A 26628-nucleotide genomic window follows, 5' to 3' on the forward strand; every position below is an offset into this window, starting at 1 on the left:
TAAAGCTTCCCCTTTGGAATACTATTTGGTGTCCTCTTCGTAGGACTCTCATTATACAATTTATAATTATAATTATTTGATATAGAATTTTATCTATCTACTCCGGAAGTAATTCATGCATATTCGTAATTGAGCAGAACACGTGGTGGAAGTCGAGATTTAGTGCTTCAAGCATGTGGTTGGCAACACTCATACGAGAAGTTGACCGTTCTTCGTGAAATTTCTGATTCTGGATATTTCTGCACAGCATGCGAATCAATAGAGAACCGGAAACTACTGCTGTCACATATTTGCCTACTCACTTTTATTTTGAAACAAAAGAGTGTTAATCATATTATTAAAATTTAAATTAAATAGAAAAATTTTAATGTATTATGTGAATACTCCAAAATTTCTTGTTTTAATGCAAAATAAATTCTAAATAAAAGTTAAATGTACTATAGAAAGATCGAGAAGTTTCTAGAAACTTCTATCGCGGGTGTCGGAAGTTCCGTTGTGCGTGAGATTCATGCGCAGTTCACTGATTTGTGTTCCAGAATTATCTAAGGTGGGTTTATATTACGTGTGGCGTGTGTGACTCGGTAATATACTTCAAAGGCGAGGCGAGCGAAGAAGTAGCGTGCGAGAAGTGTATTCTAAATTATTTCATTTGTGTAGCTGATTACTCATTAAAAGGTAAGTATCTAATGATTTTTTGTTTTGATATTGAAGTGAAATACGAGTGGATTTTGTTTTGTCGAGAAATAAGTGGTTGGTTTTGAGTATTTTCTGATGCTGCAAAATCTTTGATGCACGTGCCGGCTTCCTCATCTAGTTTTGGTTGCTAGTTTTTAATGAATGATTAAACTTACCATTTCAAGATTTTCTTTTAATAGCTGTTATTATGAAAAGTTCTTAAGCATTTACTATGTTCCATCAGTTTTTCAACATGACAATTTATGAATGGGTTAGAATTAGGTAATAAGCTAGACTATTTTAGATTGGGGTAGATTTTGTTGAGTTATTACTGTACATAAGTTTGGCTTGGCGGAACTTAAATCAGATTTGAAGTTGGTTCTTGTAATATATTTATTTCTTGGTTTGATTCTTAGTATTGCCAGGGTGCGGTAGGGCAATGGTAGAGCATTCACCTTTGGTAGATGGGGTCCCTGGTTCGATCCCAGCTCGCAGCAGTTTTTCCTCCAGTTTCCTTCCACTTTGAGTTTCTCGTCTTCTGTAGCCTAGGCGGTATAAACTTGCGACGTAAAACAGAGATCCCATTTCATTTTCTCGTAATTGTACGTTGGGTCAATTTTTTCGAGTTTTTTTTTTTTTTTTTTTTTTTTTATAGACTTTGTTTAGTCTAAAGTGAAGTTTTGTGAACTTTTAACTGTTATATTCAAAAATGAGCAGCTCATGGGCAGGGTTCTAGAACACAGGTTTCCTTCCCATATAGCTGTGATCAAGACAAAACAACGTGCCGTGCGGGGATGTGACCCCCTCACTCGCTCACGCTCGCTCAGAAATGCTATGCGAATTAAGGCAAAACAGTACAGAAAGGAACCAATCTAGTCGCTAATGTATATGGGGGGTATGTGTTCTAGAACCTTCCCCAGATGGTATTAAATTGTGCTTTTTTTTTTTTTTTTTTTCATTTGCCAGTACCTGTTGCGTGATGGAGTCTAATATGTGGTGGGGAACGGCGTGTTGTATAAGAGTATTGACCTTGCATTATTGTGTACGTGCTAATTGCATTGAGTCCAAGCTCCGGGTTTAGAGCTATCGTCAGTAGTTCCTGCCCATCATCTATAAATAATATACTATGATGTTGCGGTCCTCTGATACTTGGGCGAATGTGATCATGTTCGCGGGTTTTCTGGGGTCCCGAGTTCGATCCCAGCCCATGCCAAGTGTACTTCGTGGCAGACAGTGTGCGCGGGTTTTCTCGGGGTTCTCCCGTTTCCTCCCACTTCATTTCTCATCAGTCTCCTTTAGCCTAGCCTGCATAATCGTGGGACGTAAGACTTTTCATTTAATTTCTGTTGCACATTATCATTCTACTAGTTTTTAGGGATAGAATTTAGTGTCTTCCAAATCCATTGACTGCTCCGGAGCCTTAACTGTGACTGAGCCGTACTAAAAGATCTAGTTTATGTGTATACTCACTGTCGCTGACGCGCCTACTCCCTACGGACACGTCCAGGTTCGTTGCTATGCTCCTGCCCGGCAAGGTTCTGGAACAAAAGGTCCCCCCTTACCATTTAGCTGTAATAAGGACCAAAAAGAACGTGCCCTGCGGGGCTCTAACCCGCCTTCATTCGCTGACGCTCGCTCGGCAATACTGTTTGAATTAAACTTTGATACAAAAAGGAACCATCTTAGGTACTAACCTATATGGGGGACATGAGATTTGTTCTTTTTAGTGGCCGCAGCACAATTTCGTCTTTATGCACTAGTTATGACATACGTTCACATTGTATTGTATTCGTGACCACATCAGGGTTCCTTTGTGGCTAAGCGGTTAGCGTACGCGCTTTTGGCGTGGGAGACCCGGGTTCGAGTCCCGTCGGGAGCTCATGTGGCTCGGATTCCACGTTAATCAGTAGGTCCACGTCTCATATAGCCTCGCTGCTCAACGGGACGTTAAACTCAAGGCTCGGATTCCACGTTAATCAGTAGGTCCACGTCTCATATAGCCTCGCTGCTCAACGGGACGTTAAACTCAAAATCCAATCCAATCATGACCACATCAGTTGCAAATAATGAATGGGAATTTAATATGTTGGTACTAAGTATAGTCTGCCATAACCACGGTGATCTTACGAAAGAAAATGATTTGAGTGTTTAAAAGTTGATTGGCTAAGACATTATTTTCCACTGTTGGAGCGTTCCTACACTATGTCCCATAGTTTTAATATTCAGGAAAAGATATGTAGAAATGGGTACCATTTGCAACACGCGGAAGGTTTCAATGACTAAGTAGCATGGTAGTTGTATAGGATAGCGAATCGGTGCGTTGAATGTGATATTTCTGCATTGAGTTTTACTGGATTATATGAGAATAATGAAGATAAATCTGTTACATTTTTATGAGAAACACGAATTACTGAATTTTAAGTGATAATTGAAGCGTTTTTGAGAACCGGTTCCAGTCACTATCCTAGTCAAACTAAAGTCTTACGGGTAACATAACCTAACCTAAACTAACCTCACATAACAATGTTTGAATAGTTTTAATCATTTATTTTGTAGGTTTGAAACTGGAGGGGTAACTCTAAATTTAAGCCTGAAGTGTTGCTTGTACTGTACTCGTTGATGCATATACCGTGCGTCGCTGATGCGCTTGCTCCTTAAGCATTCCAAAGCTATCGTTCTGCCTCGTCCACCTGTTGAGCTCCTACTCTGCTGTTCGGTGGCATTCTCACTTTTAGTGGTGGCATTCTCGCTGTTAGTGGGGCAACTGCCTTTTTTTTTTTAACGTTCGGGCGCACTTTTATCCCTGTAAGAAAGTCCTCGTACTGTAAATGTCTACCTGTGAATACTACTACTTTAAAAAACTATTTCAAAGGTACTACTAGTAAGTTTTGTGGTGAAATAGGTGTATATAATGGCACGGATAATTTTTGAGGCATCAGTTTTCACGCATATAATCACGATGCAATTGGGAAGATGCGCCCGAGTAGTAACAGTCCAGAACGTGGTAGCCTGCACCATCTTTTGGATTAAATACCTCAGATTATGTGGCTTTATACAAAATATTAGACCACAGTTTTGAATCATTTTAGTACTGGGTTAATTGCAGTTCCGGTTGGCATTAAAAAGGCCTTTACACACTAACATAGGTTAAGCAAGGGTGAAGATTGATTTCCCTGGACTAGTTCCGTTTTGGGAATTTTAGTCTATCGTGAAAAAATAATTTTACTGCATTTTTAAATTCAGTTTTATTTATTTTTTTAAAATATAGTACTCTTGTTCGTAACTGAAAAAACTGAACTAACTGGGCATCAGTACAAGATTCCTTTGATCAGGATTAGGTTACTGGGCTTTCAGAGGTTTAGGCCATATTAGCCTGTCGTGTATAAGGGATGACGTCCTTCGGCGGAACCCCACATTTGCCTAGTGTGAAAGAAATTCATGACTGGCCTGAAAAGTTTCCCCACCGGAAATCGAGCCACGAACAGCCCCTACTTACTCGAGGTAAACATAAAGTTGGAGTCGACCACTGTAACGTAACGTTCTATGAGACTATTTAGGTCTAGGGGCAGATCGAGGAGAACAAAGTGATTCTGGTGACTAAAAGATAATACAAGTTATTGGTAAATGGTAATTTGTAGAGTGGTGAGGTGAGAGGGTGAAAACGTCGTTGGGACTTGTAATGTCCGGAGAATGGGGTTTAAACTGAATCTACACTTCGATTTGCAATTACCGGAATCCTTTTGTAAGTAGGGGATAGATTTTTTTTAAGCTTAAGCAGCAGAACCAACTAAATAAAAGGATTTACAGAAAAGTTGTTATACGTGAAGCAAAATTAAATTGACAGGGGTCCGGTGGGTGTGAGGGCGCTTACTGTGTGGAATATCTGGTGCGATCGTCGGCCAACAGTTTGGTGGACATACTGTCCGTGTTTTCTCGATACTTTCGTTCTCCCATTTTCCCATTCCACAAGTTCATTTGCTTTACCCTAAAGACCATAATCGTGGCACGTTAACAGATTTTTAAACTTGACAGTTCAGTCACACGAGGATTAAGGGAATTGTCATAGGTATTATTAACTGTGGCTGTACATACGTGTTGAGGGTTTCTGTAGAATGGACAATGACATTACAATGTTTCCACTTGGTAACATACAGAAGTGTTGGTCGACTAAGGTGGAAAGAGCACAGCGGACACGTCAAAATACGCACGATTTCGCAACAGGGTAACACGTCCTTATAATGGCAGTTTATTCATTTATTTTTAAGAGCCCCTTTGTATTTTATCAAAAGTTTGACAACCTGGTAAAGGTGCTCCCTGATTCTATCCCAGGCCAAGAGAGTTTATGGTGGACAATCTTGTCCGCATGTTTTGTTAAAGTTTATTTCTCCCATATTATTAACCCACCAATTCCATAATGTTTGTTAATTACCTATTCGCTTTAGCCCTACATGGCATAATTGTGGATCATACTATTTCTCAAAGAAGTTTAATATGAAAGTATAGATATGGGTTAATGTTTTACTACTGAAATGTTAATGAACCTAAAGTTAATACTGTTAAATTTGTTACAGATGCCAGAAGACGTGCAGATGCAGGAAGGAGAGGGCGAGGTTGAGACCTTTGCCTTCCAGGCAGAGATTGCTCAGTTGATGTCCTTGATCATCAACACTTTCTACTCCAACAAGGAAATCTTCCTTCGAGAATTGATCTCCAATTCATCAGATGTAAGTATCAATTATTCTATTTTCAATAACTTGTATTCCCAAAATGGATATGGTTAATTTTTAGTGCAATACAACGCTAGGAGGGTTCAAATTTGCTGACTAGATTATACACTGAAATTTGTGGATAGGTGTAGCTATTAACGAAATAGTTTCCAAATATTGATGTTTACTAGCAGATATTGCTGATGGCGGAAGGATAAATTAGTTTCCCTTTTTATATGGGCTAGTGTTTTTTTCGTCAAATTCAAAAGATTCTTCACCACTCTTCTCATACCAATAGGCCAGTCAGTGCAGAACAATGATTGTATGTTTTAGTAGTATATTTTCTTGTAATCCACCAGTAATTTATGCTGGAAGTACTAACGAAAGTAATTCTTGATCAAACTATTGTGAGCTTGTTTTATTCGCTTCACAGAATGTTTTAACTATTCTAATTTGCTTTAGAGGTTAATCGTTAATTGTGCAGAAGGCTTAAATTATTTTCTTAATCAGATCTTAATATATTTGCAAGTAGCAGTGATAAGAAAAATTTATCCTTTTGAGATATTTCGAGCATTTCATTTCTTCTAGTTAAGAGCTCTTGACCTATTAATATATGAATGTACTGAACTTTTTTTTAGTAAGATACATTATTGCAAATGTTGCATACGCCCAATAAATATTTTATAATGTAATACTAGTGTTGAAAGTTTGCATGTTTCAGTGTTGTGGAAATAACAAAAATAAATGAATGAGAAAATAAGTTATTGGTCATTGCTGTAGTTTATTGTAATCAGATTTCGATATCTTTACATTGTCTTTCGGGTGACAGTACCTTGTAAGCAAGTTGCTTGGTTTTTATATATTTAGTATTTATTTACAAATAATACTTTTCATAAAAGCTAATGTAAACTTCAAATCTGAAATTTACCAATGAAAGAAATGCAGATCAAGAAGACGTATATCTGCAAATACACTGTTATTCAAGTTTCCATGATTCAGCGTAAGTCTTGAATTCCTAAAAAAGCTGAATTTGCACAAGTCTATAGAATGAAACTGGTCTTTTATGTGAGTGCTTCTAGGTCAAGATTGATAACTGAATAAATTGCAATATTTGATGTAGGTGTTGTAATGGTTTAATCTGAAACTTCCACTCGCGACAGCTTTATGTATGTATACTCAACAGTAATTGTCTACACTCTCATTCCAGTATTGTTACAATCTCATGATTGTAGTGTAATAACAATCTTGTATGAGGGAAGCACTGGCACCTTAACAAATAAGTGCCTGTTCGTACTTGTCTTCAAGCCTACCTACCGTGCCGTGGATGGTTTCAGGTTAACTTTTCAGTAGTTTTAACCTATTTGTGTATATCATAAGACATATCGGTTGTCGTGTTTTATTTGTAAATTCATTCACACATCCAAATTTTCTTTCAACAGTGAATATTCATTTAGGATAGGCTAATATTAGGAAAGTTATTTGCATCATTGAAGCCAGTTATGTCTGACTTGTTGCGATCTAAATGTGATTATTCTTTCTTTCCAGGCTCTTGACAAGATCAGATACGAATCTCTCACAGATCCCTCCAAAATTGAAAGTGGAAAGGAGCTTTACATTAAGATCATTCCCAACAAGAATGACAGGACGCTTACGATCATTGATACGTAAGTATACATTTATTTATGCATATTTTTCCATTTTCGTTGTGATCTTTGCTGCGTTCTCTTTAACTTAGTTGTTGTTTTAACTAAGTAGTTTCAAAATGCCATATCGCGAATATAATTACGATGGAAGTAATTGTCGAAACCGTGTTTTTACACGAATAAATAGTTAAGAATTTAAAGATTCCAGAATTTAAAATCACAAATGCTAATACTAAGATACTTAATAAACGTACTACTTCGAATAAATTTCATGCCCTTCCCGCTGGTCTAGTGGTTAGTGTGCGTGGTTCCGGAGTACGATTGCCAGTGGTAGAAAGCTGTTTTAATTCACTTTCATTAATTATGTAGTCTCCTTTGTCAACTAGGAAAGGGGGGAAGCAACCTGAGAACTGGTTGTAAGTTTTATGTATTACGTAAGATGGGGTTTACATCTTAATATACAAAGTAAATTACGTTGCCCTTGTGACAATCGAGAACATAACTTCCGTAATGCATCACAGATCACACGAAGATGGACACTTCTAATTTTGTATATTGTAAAGAAACTTCTCACTTCTAGAATATGCTAAAACGGAAGTGGAATACGTCACAGCAGTGTGCTCAGTAGCAAATACGCTTTTGTCAGATGAGCTAATTCCATAATTTCTTAATGTGACTGTTGACTCCGTTCTCGGGACCTGCGAAAGACTAACTACAGAAGTCTTAGTTAACCAGGAAAGAATTTCAACGTGTATAATATGTAGTCCAATATAGGAGGGCGGTTTTGATAAGTAACTTAGTTCCTCATACGTAAATCTGGTTTAGTCATTGACAATAATTTGTTTGATATTGCGTAAACAAAGTATTTCGAGTGAGAAATAGATATACATGACAATTCAATGAACTAGTTTCGGAAGTTCTGGAAAATAATTTCGAAAGATAACTTTCCACTTTCTACCGCCAAGTCAATTGCGAGTAGTTGAGAATGTTGACTGGAGAACAGATTTTTGTGTGCTTGATTGTCAAGTAAAAAGTCTTGATTAGTGTGCAGCTGCATTTCCGTACCAACTATTGGAGAGATCCACTCGTAAGTGGTATGAACATTTCAGAGGTTCGTATTGTATCTGTGAACTACAATAGAGTGGCTTGATATTGACCTCATACTACAAAAGCTTCGACGAGAGGTCGGCTTGATACGTGCTGTTACGAGGTGCTCACCTAAATCACTTGTATGTTTGAAGAAAACTGACACATGTATGCTACTGGATTTTACAGAATAAATTTCTGAAATCTAATCAATCATTTTGACGCGCCCGGTAGTTGGTATTAGTTTTTTCTTTTTCTTTTTTTTGGAAGAGGAAACAGTAAAGGGAATTTGAGAAATGGTGACTTGCCCTATATGAAACTGCGACTGTGGGGAGAGTGAATTTAGGAGTGGGATCAACAGTTGCGTTACATTTGCAGTCTCGAAATCAGCTTGAAACTCTCGAAATATCTATTATACAATGATTTGGTTCTAGCCGCCGACGTAGTAAAAGTGTTAATTTAAGCCACGGGCATTTCAACTGAGCGGGCTCAGTTACATTTTCTTAATGACTGGGCAACATTAACCGTACTGTGAAATGTTTCCGATTTGTTACTCATCCTTTTTAAGTATATCGGAACATTCACATTGTCACCGCTCTTTTGGTTCGTTCAATATAAATATACTCCACTGAAAACATTTCGATCCTCTTCTGTTTTACTACTATAGAAGTGAGATGTTAAGTCATTAGGACTACCTATTTATTCTATTTGAAACTTGTGTAATCAAATTCTTAGTTCATGTATTGTTTTCAGTGCTGTGTACTAGTATTTTAAAATAGGAAATTTAGAAAGCAGTAAGTGGTGTAATCTGGATATTGAGTATTGGTGGAATAAAGTAAACGTGAGCTCCGGTAGTATTCTGGTAGATTTGGTATGCGAGATATTCGTGATTAGATGAAAAGAAAGGAATGAGATTTTATGTGAAACTATTGAGATTCGCATCTTGTGCATAACCGTGCCAGAGTAGTAACCACTGCTTTACTCGTCCGCATTGAACAGCTGATTTTGACTCATGTGGTCTGAACGCCTGAACTGGCCTCAGAAATGGAGGTAGAGAAGCCTAATCGGAGAAATTGATTAGTGTGTGAAATGGGTAACTTCCTTTATGCACCTGCGTGGTAATTCGGAGATCAAATTGAATTGTTCTGCCAGATTTTTCAGATTTTACTGTTCAGATCTCAGAAGTATGCATCGTTAGTTATAAATGCTCACTTGTTTTTCTCGTGGAAAATTTTCGTACGAGAAACAAATCTAATGTCCCGTACATTTCAACAGGAGCGACATAACTTTTTAAGTTTAGTATAGCTGCGTTCTCATTTTTGAGTAACCTAATGTTCTTTGAAAGCTATGCAGGGCTCACATTGTTTTTGGTGCAGATTCTGCCGGATGTGTGAATAGGAAACTTTATCGAACTTCCAAGTTAGCATTACAGGATGTGTGCTAACTCAAGATATAGTGAGGGGGCCGCGGTGGCTCAGTGGTAGAGCGTTCACCTCTGGTGCTTGGGGTCCCGGGTTCGATCCCAGTCCCCGCCAAGTGAACTTTGTGGTGGACAAACACCGTGTGCGTGGGTTTTCTCGGGGTTCTCCCGTTTCCTCCCACTTTATTCATTCCACCATTTCATCCATTACTCATCACCGTCTCCTTTAGCCTAACCGGCATAACCGTGGGACGTAAAACTCAGATTTCATTTCATTTCAAGATATAGTGACGGAAAATGTACTGGTTCCATTCGAATAAGTTAATAATCAGTTTTGTATTTGTCTTGACCGTGCAAATTTTTACACGCGGATGTTGAGGTCGAGTGCGGTACTAGAAATCTTGGCATTAGAATGTATTAATTCATACCGTAGTTTCTATCGTAAAGGTTCGGTGTAAGCTAAACTGGGAACTTAATGGAAGCTGTGTATGTACAGGGTGGCTCATTTATGATAATGCCTTTTTAAACTAATATGCAAAACTGAAATTTCGTGCCGTGCAAACGTCGATAGAGGGAAATTGTTGCCATACTACTTAATACCACATTGTGTTGCCAATTCAACATTGTCGTTTTGAAAAGGCACCACGTTAAGTTTTTACATATTTCAAATTTACATGTGTAGTATAATAAACTTAACCAATTTCACACTTGTGGAGTGTTGCAAACTAAGGTCACTACAGTATCAAACATAGCACAACTCTGGAGTTTTAACAGGGGTTACAGATCATGCGGGCGGGATTATGCACATTTCAAAAGTATCTTAAGTCTGAAATATTACGGTCACCATATGACGTATATGGATACACTTAACTGCAAATAGTTTTCAGTATACATAGGTATATTAAATTTCCAGCAATTTGATATCTAAAGCCGTTGCAGATACGAGGGAAGCAATTTATTTTGATATTGGTTAAAATGTCACTTGTGGGAATTTACTTCAGACATAATATTTTTGATACGTATAATTACAAGTTGTCGAAATCCATAATTTTAAGCAGTGTTACAAATTTTACTAGTGTTTACCGTATTCTCAAAATGGTTTGTAATATCACTGTAAACTGCATTAAGATCTTCACACCTATTAAGAGCAACATACACAATTGGATGAGGTATTTTATCTACGCACTTTCTTCGAAATAAGACTTTTGAACGAGGCAGATTTCCACATTGGTATCATTGTTCCTATGCAATCGAAATAAGTCTTTTGTATGAGATCATATAAAGTACTTTTGAGATTTTCCCTCATCCGTCCAACTTGGGTTGTTTCTGCAAGAGGCCATAAAAATTTGAACGTTTACTAGTGTAGCATCTTTGGAGTTTCCTCCCATACTTTATTCCACCAGTTATTTCATTAATTTTTACACATCAAAGGGTATAAACATAATGCGTAAAAACTAGAAATTTCATGTAATTTAGGTAATGTGATAAATTCGGGATATGTTCCAAGAAGTTCGAAATCTTAGTTCAATCCTGCTGTGTAGGTTCAATTGAGGAAGGTTTACGGAAAAAACTAAATTTTCACAATTCCGAGTACAGGGTGTCTGTCACGAGTCATCAGAAACCTGTCATGAGTCGCGGTTTTTATCTACTTAGACTGAAAAATTTAGTTCTATAAAAGTAAAAATTCACAGCCAGAAATGTTTAGTCTGCTTCAGACGTTAGCAAATTGCAAGCAAAACAGGCTTCTATCGCATGCATGGAAATTCGGCCTAATTCGCACCCAAATTCGCCCTTGAGATTGTCCATCATCCCTGGCATCATTGGGCAGTGGCGATGCAAATAGAATGCTAAATTTCCAACCAGTTTGAGAAAAGGGCAAGTTTTTAATTGCTCGAGGAAACAGCCTTTGATAGTGGCGATAAATGCTAAAGAATATAGGTATGTTGTTTCTAAAGGTTTCGAAATTTCATGGTTTGGTAACTAAAAAGTCACGAAATTTCAATTGGAATTTTAGTGGACACCTTGAAGTAGTATAAAAAGGAAGATAGGAATTTTCTGGGTAATCTCCTGTTGCCAAACGTATACTTTCCTAAAAGTTAGCATGTGGTATATGCTTGTAAACCTTTACTCAGTAGGACCTACACAAGTAAAATACATATTGTGCACGTATTTTTTTTTTTTTTTTGAGTGATAGTATTATGCCCCTTACTCTTACATTTGGATCTAACCTGATGTATATATATAAAAAGAATAGATCGATCACGTCAGTATTTGTTGTAACCACTGTTTGTACACAAACCTGGAAAGGTATTTGTACTTTTTCACGTATTAGTTTTTACATATGCAAAGGGGAAGGGGTAATACACCGGATTAGAACGGCAGAGCTCTAACCTCTAGTGCGTGGGAATCCTATTTCTATGTCCCTCGCAAGTTGGACTGGATAAATATTGGGCATAGTTTTCGGAGATTCTCATTTCATTATAGTTTCATTCCTTAGTCATCAAGCCCCTTATCTTCGGAGCATGTGCACAGGGCGCTAATCTTAAAGGGGTAGAGGCAGAGATGTTACTGGTTTCAACTGATGAGTTTGGGATTGACAGTAATAACTGCAATACATAGAATCCAAAAGGACAAATATTCCTATTGTGTACTCAGTTGGTTTGGAGTATATTATTAATGATGAAGCTTATGATTCCCTATGTTCTCTTGATATAGTAGCGATTGAAAGGTTTTCTTCGAGCAGGGGAAAATGAAATGTTCTGTGTACTAACGAGTCATAGCTGAGGTGGGAAATAAGTAAATTTTATACCAGTCATTACGGCGAAAGTTAACAATTTTAGTAAACCAAACTTGATTGTTCTTTGGATTTAGGGTGGCAGTGATAAAAGGCGGATGTACACATTCGAAACACTTTACACTTTCAGATAATCTGAGGAAATGTTCATTGAAAAGGCTTCTTACCTTTCGTGCCCGCTGCCGACAATGGGGAGCAGTTAATTACTTTTAATCGTTTCATATTTAAGTAGACAGTCCACATGTAGGTGCTGATGCTGTTCGTAATTTTTTTTTCCGCTTTATGAGATTTAACGTTGTATATCAGGTTAGATGGAGTAATGGTATTAAATGATTTCGGTATTAAATTATTTAAAATGTGTGTTAATATTTTGTCGGTGCTAATAACTTTTTTTCCTTTCCTTTCAGTGGTATCGGTATGACCAAGGCAGATTTGGTGAACAACTTGGGTACCATTGCCAAATCCGGAACCAAGGCCTTTATGGAAGCTCTTCAGGCTGGAGCCGACATTTCCATGATTGGTCAGTTCGGTGTGGGTTTCTACTCTGCCTACCTGGTAGCGGACAAGGTCACCGTAACATCCAAGCACAACGATGATGAGCAGTATACATGGGAATCCTCTGCTGGAGGTTCTTTCACAGTGCGACCAGATCACGGAGAACCCCTGGGCCGTGGAACCAAGATAACTCTGTTCATCAAAGAGGATCAGACTGAATACTTGGAGGAGCGGAAGATTAAGGATGTTGTGAAGAAGCACTCTCAGTTCATTGGCTATCCCATCAAGCTGGTCGTAGAGAAGGAACGCGACAAGGAAGTCAGCGATGACGAGGAAGAAGAGAAGAAAGAGGCCGCTGAGGAGGATAAGAAACCAAAGATTGAGGACGTAGGTGAGGATGAGGAAGAAGATAAAAAGGAGGGTGATAAGAAGAAAAAGAAGACGGTCAAAGAGAAGTACACAGAGGATGAAGAGTTGAACAAGACTAAACCAATCTGGACGCGCAATCCGGACGATATTAGCCAGGAAGAGTATGGAGAATTCTACAAATCTCTTACAAACGACTGGGAAGATCATTTGGCAGTCAAGCACTTCTCTGTGGAAGGCCAGCTTGAATTCAGAGCTCTACTCTTTGTACCAAGAAGGGCACCGTTCGACCTCTTCGAGAATAAGAAACGAAAGAATAATATCAAGCTGTATGTGCGCCGTGTGTTTATTATGGACAATTGCGAAGATCTCATTCCAGAATACTTAAACTTCATCAAGGGTGTTGTTGATAGTGAAGATTTGCCACTGAACATTTCCCGAGAAATGCTGCAGCAGAACAAAATCTTGAAAGTGATCCGCAAGAACTTGGTGAAAAAATGTTTAGAACTGTTCGAAGAAATTTCAGAAGATAAGGACAATTACAAGAAATTCTACGAGCAATTCAGCAAGAATTTGAAATTAGGAATTCATGAAGATAGCCAGAATAGGAAGAAACTGTCTGATCTCTTACGCTACTACACATCAGCTTCTGGTGACGAAATGTGCTCGCTAAAGGACTACGTTGCTCGCATGAAAGAAAGCCAGAAACACATCTACTTTATCACTGGCGAAAGCAAAGAACAAGTCGCTAATTCATCATTCGTTGAGCGAGTGAAGAAACGTGGCTTTGAAGTTGTTTACATGGTGGAACCCATCGATGAATACGTTGTGCAGCAGATGAAGGAATACGACGGTAAGCAGCTGGTTTCTGTTACCAAAGAGGGATTGGAATTGCCAGAGGATGAGGAAGAAAAGAAAAAGCGCGAAGAAGATAAGGCCAAATTTGAGAACTTGTGCAAAGTGATGAAGGATATTTTGGACAAGAAAGTAGAAAAGGTAGTTGTCAGCAACAGGCTTGTGGAGAGTCCTTGCTGTATCGTAACATCTCAGTACGGCTGGACGGCCAATATGGAAAGGATCATGAAAGCACAGGCCCTCCGTGACACCTCCACTATGGGCTACATGGCTGCGAAGAAGCACCTGGAAATCAACCCTGATCACCCCATCGTCGAAACTTTACGACAGAAGGCTGAAGCGGACAAGAACGACAAATCTGTGAAAGATCTGGTGATGCTTCTCTTCGAGACCTCCCTGTTGTCCTCGGGCTTCACTTTGGAAGACCCTCAAGTTCACGCTGCTCGAATCTACCGAATGATCAAGCTTGGTTTAGGCATTGATGAAGATGACGTTCCCGTTGAAGACAAAACTGAAGAAATGCCACCATTGGAAGGAGATACAGAGGATGCATCAAGGATGGAAGAAGTAGATTAAAGACTGTTCTCTTTTCCACGCCTTTTTCTGTAAATTATTGCATTTATCCTGTGATTTTTTTTTCGTTAAAGGACTAAAAAGACTGTTAATAGTTTAAAAATACTTGAATACTTTTTTTATTGAGTGAAATTCGATGAGCGTACAAGTGAGAATATTTGGCAGTATTCTTGTGTTTTTGATGGCTGAATGCGTTGAATGTGTTTGTTCGTTTTTCGTTTAAATAAATTATTCGAGTGAAATTCAAGGACTTTATATCTGAACATTGAAATACCTGTTAACTGAGAATAATCTTGTATTAGTGTTTCTGTTGCTTGCACATTATGATATTGGAAGTTTTTTCAGTGTGTAGTTTACTGTAATTGTTGATTTAATGTGCAAGTATAATTCTATACCTGAGGGCATGAAGTGCGTAAGTCCAATTTTTTTTTTTGGCGAAAATGAGTTGAAACCAGTTTTGTATGTCTTTCGGAGATCTGCAACGAATGGTTGGTTGTATTTTATTCTGTACGGGTTGATGACGTAATCAACGAAGTATATAATGTTATGTCCAATATGTATTTAGCGTTTTTTTTTTTTTTCTTTGGAAAACAAGGGTTTGACTGAAGCACTTGCTGCTCTCAGGTGTCAGAATTTAGGATGTTAAGATTTGATCTTAGGTTGTACAGTAGCGCTAAAAGTTGAGTCTTAGTCACTGTTTTTGTAAGTCTTTGACGTTGAAGACCCGGGTTCGATTCCCTGTGGGTTCGGGTTCCACGTTAATCAGTAGGTCCAAGTCTCATAGCCTAACTGCTGAACGGGTTGTTAACCTCTCATGAGGACAGTATACTAAAAAAAATAAAAAAAGAAAATCTGGGTGCAGTCCCAGTTTCGATTCCAGGCGAGACACTTGGTCAAAACAGTGTAAAAGCTTTTTTCAAGCCGGTCATCGAGTGAAGTTCTGCAGTTCCCTTACACTAGATAAATGTTAGGATGGTACCTCATAGAATGGTCCCGGACCGCTTCCTTCTAGATATTTGGGAAGTGTGATCGCCGAGGGACCTCAGGTGACGGGCTAACATGGTCATCGATACCGGAAACTCGGATATCGTAATCGGATCGATACCGGATATCGTAATTGCTAATCCTAGTGCTCACTGTACGAAATCAGATGTTAGTTCTGGAAGTTGGTTTACAAGGTACGAAAGTGATTGCAAGGTGACATTGGTTTGACTGAGCAAAATTTGCACGACTTGGATACTTTAATAATAGATGGCTGGAAGGTTGGAAGTAAATATGCTAGGACATAACTTCCAGTACAAGTGTGTAATTAGCCAGGTGGAGGAGTGGTTGCCACACCACCACTGTTAGCTGGAGGTCAGGTTCAATTCCCAGTCTTAATGCTTATCAGATGCATGATTTGGCTTCACGTTTTCAACTCAAGTTTACTGAAGTTCTTTGACCAGAAACTTTGTAGTTGGTAAGTTTTGCGTGAGTTTCGGGTAGTAAGGGCGAATTTCAACCAGTTAACGTACATTTGAAATTCCTGTTTAGGTGTTGAGAGTATTACGGTGCAACTCTAGAATCCAGGAATTAAACGTACAAATTTAGCAACAACGCATGGCGTTCGCTTCTCATTCTATTTTCTTAAATTTAAATTAGATAAAATGTGAAACAACACGAAAAACTGTCAAACAATATATTTCGTAATAAGATAGTTACTTTACAGTACTTTACAGATTCAAATAAACTTTTCATAAAATTAAACACTTCTAGTAAGATCTAACAGCAAGTGCCGTCTTGTGTGCTCATTGTAAAACGAATCAAATACTTTTTGTTACCTTTTTCGATATCAGAAGACAACCAAATGAATTCGTGTCTTGTGTTGTAGCTCAAACAACTTTATCTTATAGTATAATATTTATAATGTGTAACGTTTCATTGCGCAGTAGTTAAGGGAATGAGCTAAAATATGCACTGACTTCCGGTGGTGGTCCACCTTAATACCAAACTGCACTGTTATTCTTTCTCTCTTACAGAAAGTTGTTTTAAAGCAAGATAGGACCAGTCGGTAGTTTTTCAGCCTTGAGTTCCTCTTGCTGGTTGAAACCCTTCATTTCGTCGATGACGGTAGAATTAAGCTAGTTATTGGCATTTCGACTGCCATGTACAGATGAATTTGTAATAATTCTAGCTTTGCTCATGTGGCCACGTTCATATAATACACTTGGTACATCTTGAATAGCTGTACGCTAATGTGAACATTTTTGTGTAGAATTTCTTGTAATAAGGCTGCTTTGAACCTATGTGGAGTTCGTACGTCTAATCCTTACGGAGAACTTAGTTTTTTCTTGAATGTTCTTAGTTGTTCGAATATTGTTTTACCCATTCTTTTCAGTCATTCACTTCCAACAAATCTCCGTAAGCCTGAAAATGTATACTGGGCTTTAGCTTGGAAAAAATTCACATAACAACCACCAGGTGTATCATAGTATTTAACTCCTTCCACTACGATTTATTTTCTGAATTCTGATAATTGTAGTATATGCTATAAAAGTGTATTACAGATGGTTTATCATATAACTCGAAACATCAATATAGTAACCCTACGCGGTGCGACAATAGTTTAAATTTTATGACTAGTGTAGCTCGTCATTGTGCGATTTGGCACCGGGAGGCCATGACGAGCTAGACTCGTAATTTCAGTGCAAAGGGTTAAAATTCTTTAAAAAGGGTAGCGGGGCTTGGACTCCCCGGTTGTAAAGCAAAAGGAAACTACTCTTGAATAAATGTTACATATAAAGTGTTGTGGCTGACTGATGTGAAGATATTTAATCGCCCACAATCTTTCAATAAACATCACCAGACCTGATTATTTAGACGAAATATCGGTATGGCATAGGGTATATGTAAATTACCAAGGCACAATAAAGTTCTATTTTCTAAAGTCTGTAATATGAATTTGAAGTCTAGGAGAAACATGAGAGTCGGAGAATCCAAATTTGCAGTATTCGGAATATCTATAGCTGTTCCTTGGTGTTAAATTCCTGTCAACTAATATGGGACAGCGGAGTGCCCAGTATTAAAGCGCTCGCCACTGGTGCTGGGATTTTAGTTTTGTCCCAGCTTTCAGAGCTTATGGACAAGCATAGTGTACGAGTTACCGGAATTCTTAAATTTACTATTCTTTTCGTAATTCCTGTCCTGTTCTTCATCTGATTACTTTAGTCTGCATGATTGTGGCTGGGAACTACTTGTAACTTCGACACCTATTTTCATTATTTAGAGATAAAAGTTGTATTTCCAGAAAGTTTTTTTTTTTTTTTTTTTTTTTTTTTTTTTACGTAGCTGTAACACGTTACTATTAGACGGGCGCATATTTACCAGAGGTCGGCAAGCTAAGACGAGTGAGGGGATGAAGACAAACAAGCCTTAATGCTTTCTGTGTGTTGTCAATGTAGGAGAGACTTGTGTGGCATGTCTTTGGGTGAAAATGCAATATGAGGCTTCGTTGCATTGGTAATACTGAACCTCGACACGGCAGTCCTATCATGGTTAATATACGGTCGGCCTTACGAGAACTCAACGATTGTTACATTTGATTCGTAAATTTAAGTCCTGCTTAGATGAGAACAGGGGACCATATGGATATTCTTGTCATGTATGACAAGCAAATACCTTTACATTCAACAGTTCTACAAACGATCTTGCGTTTGTTGCTGCAAGTTAACTTCAGAAGAATATTTATTTTTTTTTTTTTCTTTCTTGGTAACATTCAACGCAAACTTCCAAAGAAGCTACACATCAAGTGGGTAGAGCTCCGTCGCGGCGGCTAAGAGGTTAGCGTACGCGCTTGGGAGATCTGGGTTCAATTCGTACTGGAAGCTGTTTGCATCAGATGTCTTAGCCTCGCAGAAAGAAGAAAAAAAAGCACGCTAAACTGAAAATCAAATTAAATTGCGTGCAATTTATATATACAACTTTTTACACTAGCGATGGCAGATATAGTTGTAAGGACTACTTTTCAGAAATCGCTGTCAGTTTACTTAACCTGTTCACTTACTAGAGGTTACGAAGTAACTACGACAGATACATTGGTAGAAGGTTGGTCACCCCTGATACCACAGAACGACTTACACTACGTGATAAAGTGTACTTACCTTTGGCGCTGTCTTATGGTACCACATGAGACATACATTGGTTAATGGATCCAATTCTACACGGCATTAATTTTTAAAATGTTTCAAAAAATTTATTTTTATTCACTTTATATGCACTGCAAACCTATAAAGCGTGGATTATAGCTATATAAGCTACAGTGCCCCTTGCATTTGCGCTTGCAAATATTATATTTGAGTTATGACAGTTCTAGTATTTTAGGATCATAATATTCTCTATTTCATTGTTAGTCTTTTCTACCTGTCCAGCTTTCATGTTTCTATTCGTTGTGCCGACTCGAGAGAGTGAATGTAATTAATATGCAGAAAAGTAGCAATCAAGGTTCAAGTGTATCAATGTCAAAATAACTGACAAATTCTGATTTTTTTTTTTTTTTATATATACACAGTAAACCTTACTAAATTCCTATGGCGTGGCGATTTTTTAAAAATAAAAATTGTGTAAGATCTACTAAACATCGCCAGTGGAGACGTTGACTTGTCTCACAAAATTTTTGTTATTAAATGCTTCCTGATTTTTTAATACTTACGGTGATAAAAATGGCAAGACTTAAAAGACTATGCGATACACTGGTTACGAGCCATGGATTTGGACGCACTGCAATCAGTTCAGAGCAGCAATGTCTAACAACTCGCCCGCGGGCCAGTCTCGGCCCACTGAACATTTTTATCCGGTCCGCCTGGCTTCTAATTGAAAATATTCCCTGGGTAACATATCAATCTTCGAAAATACCAGCGTTAGAATATCTAGTGTACCACGGAACGCTGAGATATTGATTCGGAACATGTCAAATTTCTCACTAAAATATTTTTTCTGCCTTTTTTTTAGTAAATATTTTGGTTACATTTATACCGTTTGTGTCCATTGAATATGGCCATTCGATTGTTACGAAAATGTTATACCGTATCTCTCACGGCCCGCAACGCCAGTAAGCCCTGTGAGTGGCCCACCCCCTGTTCAACTAGCACACACACAGATCTCGAAAGTATAAGTTAACCGTACCGTACAGACATCTTAAGGGAAAAAAAAAGTTTATACATAACTGGTTTTTTTTTTCCTAAGTAGTTGTAGGTTATGGAACTATATTTTAATAATTTCAGGGTATATATTTTTCAAAGCTATTAGGTCATAGGAATCTGTCCTACTTTGAAAATATAATATGGTAAGTACAGTGCTGAAATGGGGGGACCCTTTGCCAATTAGGTATACAAACATTCAACACGAGATTGCGAAATTTTACTTGAAAGTGCGCTCTTGAATGTATTGCAAATGTATGAAATAAATATTTATGAACAAGAGGATAATCTTCATCTAATTTGTGTTCTGTGTCAATTGTTACACAGTTGTTCAGTATTTCGAAAGCTACTCGGGCACACTTTTTTCAGAAGCAAACGCAGGTTTGTCATTACAATAATCTCTTCACATCTTCAGTTCTATCAACACAGTGGGAATTATAGAATATCAGCTATTTCAATCGTAATTTTTAATATTTTGAAGTTTACGCAAAGTTGATTTGTTGAAATAAAATGTTTTTCGCACGGTTATACCCTTCATGCTAAAGAGAACTAGGGTTAATGAAAGTAAATGGAGTTTTTGTGCTCCCTGCCACCCGGGACCACGTGAACCAATGATACTCGATCGCTAGCCACTAAATCAGCGGGGAGGACTAGCTGAATTACTGCCATAAATGACAATGTAACGAGTTTGTTCCTGAAGGATACCGGAGTGAAATACTCGAAATATTGGGTATAGCAACTGACATAGGAACACAAGTGGGTAATGCCTTAGCTTATAATCACCGATGTAATTGTATTTTTTTTTTTTTTTTTAAGTAGATATACACTCGACCATTTTTAAAAAGTAAAGCATTTACACTTGAGCTTTGAAAATGCAGACAAAGTAGTGTTTCGGAAAGTGTATGCGGACATGTTTTCATGACATGCTAACACAGTGCTGATTCATGGAATAAGGAGTTTTGAAATAACGTAAACTCATTTGATGTCACTGAACGTGGGTAAACTATATCGAACACTGATAGTGCTGTAATGGATTGCGAAATCAGCTAAATAGATGTCGATTGATATTAGAACACAGATATCGAGCAAAAATTTTTAAAAAGACTTGTCATCCAGTGGTAGGAAGATAAAATATGTTCGATATTGGCACAACAATATTATTCTTGCGTTCGCAGACCAAGAAGGCCAGTTATTTTTTTAAAATTGCTGTGTATAGTTAACTTTGACTCCCGTTGCAGTTAGTGGCCCTGCGTAGTGTAGTCGCTAACGCTCTCGCCTTCGGTGCGAGCGATCCCGGGTTCAATTCCTGGTGGGGGCACTCAGTCGAAAAAGTGTAAACCTTTTCAGGTTAGCCATTCTGAATGAGGTTTTCCTCATTCACAGCAGACAAATGCCGGGGTGGTACCGAACTTAAAAAAGTCTCAGGCAGCTTTCCCCGGATAGTGTGCTAGTCGAAGGACGCCATTCCTCATACGTGACGGGCTAAATGGCCTTAGGTGCCGAAAGCCCAGAAATCTAAATCCTTACCCTGTTGTAGTTAGTCTTCCTGTCCATGTAGACTTCAGTTCACTGTTTCTTAATTCGTATATCGTCAAAGTTGCCTTTTAATGCTCAGTCAGTATATGTGATCCTTGACTCGCCAGGATCACATTTGCATTAACAAGAAAGTAGTAATAATAAACGGCTCCGATCCGGGGGAGGGAGTTTGAATCTGGATATAACAATTAAAAAAATAAATTAATATCCCTTCGCCAAAAGTTCCACAGAAATCGGCGTCGTTCATAATTTTATTTTCCCCCCCACCCGAAGCCTGTTAGCTTATATGTAGAATGCAATACAATTTAATCTATTGGTTGACTAACTTTAACTATTGCAATTTGATAGCAGTCAGTGTTGTAATTAACACACCAGATAACCCTTGAATGGTAGGATGAAAATTACGTAAATTTTAGCCTTGAATTATATCAAATGGTTTCTAAGGAAGGTCTACCCAGTGTATAACAAAATATAGTACACATTAGGATGCGTGGAAATTTATTGAAACTTGCAGTTTCAGGAAGTGTAGATATTTAAATGGAATGTCGTCAGGGTTCGAGAGGTATTTCGAAGGAGAGGAGGGAGAGAAGTTTATTTAAAAAAAAAAAGTTTATATAAGACTTTCTGTACAAACTTAGGCTACATCAGTATTTCTCAAACTGTGGTCCTTTTAGATTGAATTGTCAAAAAGTAAAATAAAAGTAACAAATAAAACACAGTTCTGACCAGAGCAGAATGAAATATATTAAAAACTATACTTACAATGTGTTACAGTTTCAAGGACCTAACGTTCTCTTCATCAGACACAAACATAATGAAACTGTAACACATTGTAAGTATAGTTTTTAATATATTTCATTCTGCTCTGGTCAGAACTGTGTTTTATTTGTTACTCTACTTATCCAGAGCCATGGAGTTTGTTCATTAAAATAAAAGTATTCAAGGAATTGCGTCTCCTCTTGAAAAACGTTTGAGAAAGCTGATTATGGGTTTAAGATTGCTGGATATGTAAAGTATGGAATACATAGGGCAGGAGGAAATATCTTTCCAATGTATCTTGCAGAGGGACAGTATCTATGTACAGGGTGATCCAATAAAAATGTCATGTTCTGAAGGTTGAAAAGAAAGTATTGCAGATACACTTTTGTTTATTTACAAAATATAAAGTGGTATTGAAAGCAGTTGGGTTAAAAGTGCAGATCGTCTTCTAAAATTATTACTCTCCTTAGGTAGCCCAATAATTTCAGAAAAAACTTTTTAAGGATTGCAAAACAGCCTCAATATTCTTAAGCGTACGATCACTTTTAATTCTCTTTAATTTTTCAATTGTATAGTTTAAATGCTGAAACCATTTGGAAATTTATGACCCCCTGCAAGATAGTCTTCCGATCAGAATTTTTATTACGTGGAACAGCAAACTTTAAGCGAGAAGCTCTTTGCACTGTAATCATGGCTTTTGAGAAACATTTTGGTTGCATATACGCGATTGGTTCCTGACGAAACCATCACGACTGAAAACTGCAGGAGAGCAGTGAGCTGAAGCGACGACTCTCACTCCTCCAAAAGTGGATAAGAAGGAAAAAGCGCCTGGTCGTGGTCTGTCCTCCGTGGTCCTGCCAATGAGTATTCTCCTGGGTCCTGGACTTACCTGGGTAGGACGTTGAAGGATCTCTCCAAGAAGGGATTACAAAATTGTTCCCAAATTGCTCGTCGGTCTCAATGATGAGATGAGCATTAGGCGCCGACAGGTTCGGATGTCTCGTCTCGAAAACCTCACGGACGATCAGACAGTCATCCAGACCATAACGCACACAAACACTCACAACGAAAACAAACTGGGTTAAGTGACACTATACTTATTTATTAGAATACTATTAAAAATAAAAAAAAAAACGAAGAGAAACGATCACAACACCTAGCACTGATTATGTATAATTATTTGCTTTATTAAAATCACTAGTGATGAGGAAAGTCTGGGTAGGAAAATTTTTGTCCACGAGCTTCCACGTCGAAAATGGCCTGAAACAAGGAGATGCGTTGTCGCCATTATTATTTAACTTTGTGCTGGAATACGCCACAAGGAAAATCAAAGATAGCAACCAGGGCCTAGAGTTGAACGGCATTCACCAGGTTATGGCATATGCTGATGATGTAAATTTAATAGGGGATGATAGGAGAACAGTAGAAATAAATGCAGAGATATTAAATGCTTGCAGGGACATGGGTTTAGAGGTAAACGCAGAGAAAACTAAATACATGGAAGTGCGTCGGGACCGTAATACGGCAAATTGTGGAGGCGTTAAAATATTAAATAATGCTTTTGATAAAGTGGATACTTTCAAATATTTAGGATCAATATTAACAGACGAAAATCATATTCACGAAGAAATTAAATGTCGACTAAAAGCAGGGAATTCGTGTTACTATTCGGTTCAAAATCTCTTATCGTCGCGAATTCTGTCGAGGAATTTGAAGCTTAAAATATATAAAACGATAATCATGCCTGTTGTTCTGTATGGTTGTGAAACATGGTCGCTTACTCTGAGGGAAGAACATAGACTGAAAGTATTTGAGAACAGGATCCTGAGAAGAATATTCGGACCCAAGAGGAACGAGAATGGGGAATGGCGGAAGCTTCATAACGAGGAACTACATAGTTTATACGGTTTACCCAACATCGTTAGGGTCGTCAAGTGTAGGAGGCTTAGGTGGGCAGGTCATGTAGCTAGAATGGAAGAAAGTAGAAACGCTTTCAAAGTCTTGACTGGTAGACCCATAGGAAAACGACCATTAGGAAGACCTAGGCGCAGATGGGAGGACAATATTAAGATGGATCTCGCAGAGATAGGAATACAAAGTAGAAACTGGATACAGTTAGCTAAGGATAGAAGTCAGTGGAGAGCTTTTGTGAGCGCGGCACTGAACCTCCGGGTTCCATAGGCCATAGAGTTAGTTAGTTAGTTAGTTAGTGATGAGGAAATGCAAGACCAAGACTGACGTCTTCGTGGTCTTGGTCTTGCACACCTAGTCTTGGTCTTGGTCTTGCAAGTCTTGCATTTAAGAAATCTCAATCTTTTCATAGGTAAATTTTACTATGGATATAAGGGATACTAAACTCTACAATACAATGCATGTTTCTAAATGTAATATAGTTTAACTTTGTGTAAGTATCATGATAGTGTACAACATAGGCGATGACCTTTCCTTTTTTTAATGGGTGCCCACGCTTCACTACTTGTAAGATATGCTTAAATCACAACATTTCGTAATCTGTTTATATTTTTTTTAACAGATCCAACACTCCATTGGTTCCCAAACTGGGGAGGTTACCCCTGAGACGCATGAAAGAAAATCAAGACTGCACAGATTATTGAAATACCATGAATTGCAAAACTATTTTTACACTCTAAAGGCGTCAGATTTTTCTTTTCAACCACGATTAGCTAATCTTGTATTAAACAAACTTCCAATTAAATATTGAAACTTTGTTTTACTGATTCCAGTATGTACTCTATGGGGCAGAAACATTCACAATACGCAAAAGTGATGAAAAAATTGCAGGCTTTCGATACATGGGCATGGAGAAAAAGGGAGAGAATTAGCTGTGTTGATCGGACAACGAATGAGGTCTTTTAAAAAATAGCAGTAGGAAAAAAAAAGGAATTTTAGATATTAAGAGGAGGAAGAGGAACTGGTTAAGATATTGGCTGAGGAGGAACTGTATTCTGAGGGACTTACTGGACGGTATTGTGGAAGGAAAAAGAGGGTGGGAGCGAAGGAGACTAGTTGAAGGAAGGTATTAAAACAAAATTGCTACGTCAAGACGAAGAGACTAGCTGAGGACCCCGAACGTCGAACCTTCTCAGTTGCAGCAAGTAACCTACCAATAATAGCAGAATAGTTATTATGAAGATGATGATATATTTAGCAATATTGACTAAAAAAAAGAAAGAAAAAAGAGAGAAAATTAAAATAATAATTATTATAATCAAACCTCTTAATATTTTAGAATAATTTGAGTGAAAACTGAAAACGATTCAACTGTCTATGTCTTTTGTGTAAACTCAATCTATATAAATACTTTTGACCTGTATTGGAAATACAAAATAACGTCATCAAACTCTAAGTTATTTGAAGTCTCACTTGTGAATATGGATTATCATTGTGGAGCATCAATTACCCACTTCGTTGGGTTAAACTTATGTATATATATTTCGTTAGTTAGTCACTTTTTACTATTAGTAAAGCGCTCTCTGATATCCGTCATTTTCGATTATTTTTATATTTCTCTCCCCTTCACCCCAAGTTGCGGGGCTGAATTTGAATTTAAACGGTATCAGAAGTGTTACTGTTCGTCTCAGAGACCCCAAAAACTAAGGATTCGGCACTAATATCGGTTATTTTCAATAAACGTATATACCTCCTTCACCCCCATGTTGCGAGGTACGGCATCGAAAATGTCATTGTTCATCTCAATGACCTCGAAAACCACGATTTCGACATTGATAATGGTAATTTTTGATAATTTTATGTGTCTTGTTCCTCCCCCAAATTGTGGTGCTGAATTTGCATTTAAACGGGATCGGAAGTATCACTGTTCACCTTAGCGACGCCGAAAACTATGGATTCGACACTAATATTTGGTCTCCCCAAGTTACGAGGCTGAATTTGCTCGTAAACGGTATCGGAAGTGTCAGTATTCAACTCAGCGAACTATAAAACTATGTATGGATTCGACAATAATATTTGTCATTTTCGGTCGCTTTTATGTATCGTGTCTTCCCTCCTCCAAGCCACGGGGCTGAACTTGGATTTAAATAGCATCGGAAGTGTCACTGTTTATCTCAGCGACCCCTAAAACTATAGACTCAATTTTAATATCGGTCATTTTCGATCATTTTTAAATATCTTTCATTCCCCCTCCCCTAAACTGCACCATCTAACTGATATGACAGAAACCACCTCAGATCCGATCCTCATCTATGTTGAAAATAAGATCGAGTTCGGTCGGGTGGTTCAAGAGTTATTAAATTTTATTTATTTTTGTACATTTTCCGTCCCCACTTCCTACCCTAAGTTCTACCGTCAAAGTGATTTGAAAAAGAAAAAAAAAAAAAAAAAAAACAGAGCAAGTTAGAACCTTATCTATGTTGAAAATTTTATTGAGATCGACTGGCTGGTTCAAGAGTGGTGAAGTCACAAAGACAGCACATACATTTTTAATTTTTTACCCCTGCTCCCCTCCCCTACGTTGCTCCGTCAAAGTAAAATGATAAAAATCGCTACATTCCTGAACTTCATCTAT

The 26628-nt window shown here is 37.9% G+C and overlaps 1 protein-coding gene across 1 annotated transcript; it reads left to right on the plus strand.

Moving 5' to 3' along the window:
• The first annotated feature begins 516 nt into the window (after positions 1 to 516).
• Positions 517 to 14855, plus strand: Hsp83 (Heat shock protein 83). The gene is made up of 4 exons (XM_081727865.1): positions 517 to 675; positions 5247 to 5399; positions 6927 to 7045; positions 12732 to 14855. The coding sequence occupies exons 2-4, from the start codon at positions 5247 to 5249 to the stop codon at positions 14614 to 14616; spliced, it is 2157 nt and encodes a 718-aa protein (XP_081583991.1). The 5' UTR covers positions 517 to 675; the 3' UTR covers positions 14617 to 14855.
• Positions 14856 to 26628: the final 11773 nt, after the last annotated feature.

Source organism: Thermobia domestica, chromosome 10 (genome assembly GCF_964235325.1).
Source record: "Thermobia domestica chromosome 10, izTheDome1.hap1.1, whole genome shotgun sequence".
Classification (NCBI taxonomy): Eukaryota; Metazoa; Arthropoda; class Insecta; order Zygentoma; family Lepismatidae; genus Thermobia; species Thermobia domestica.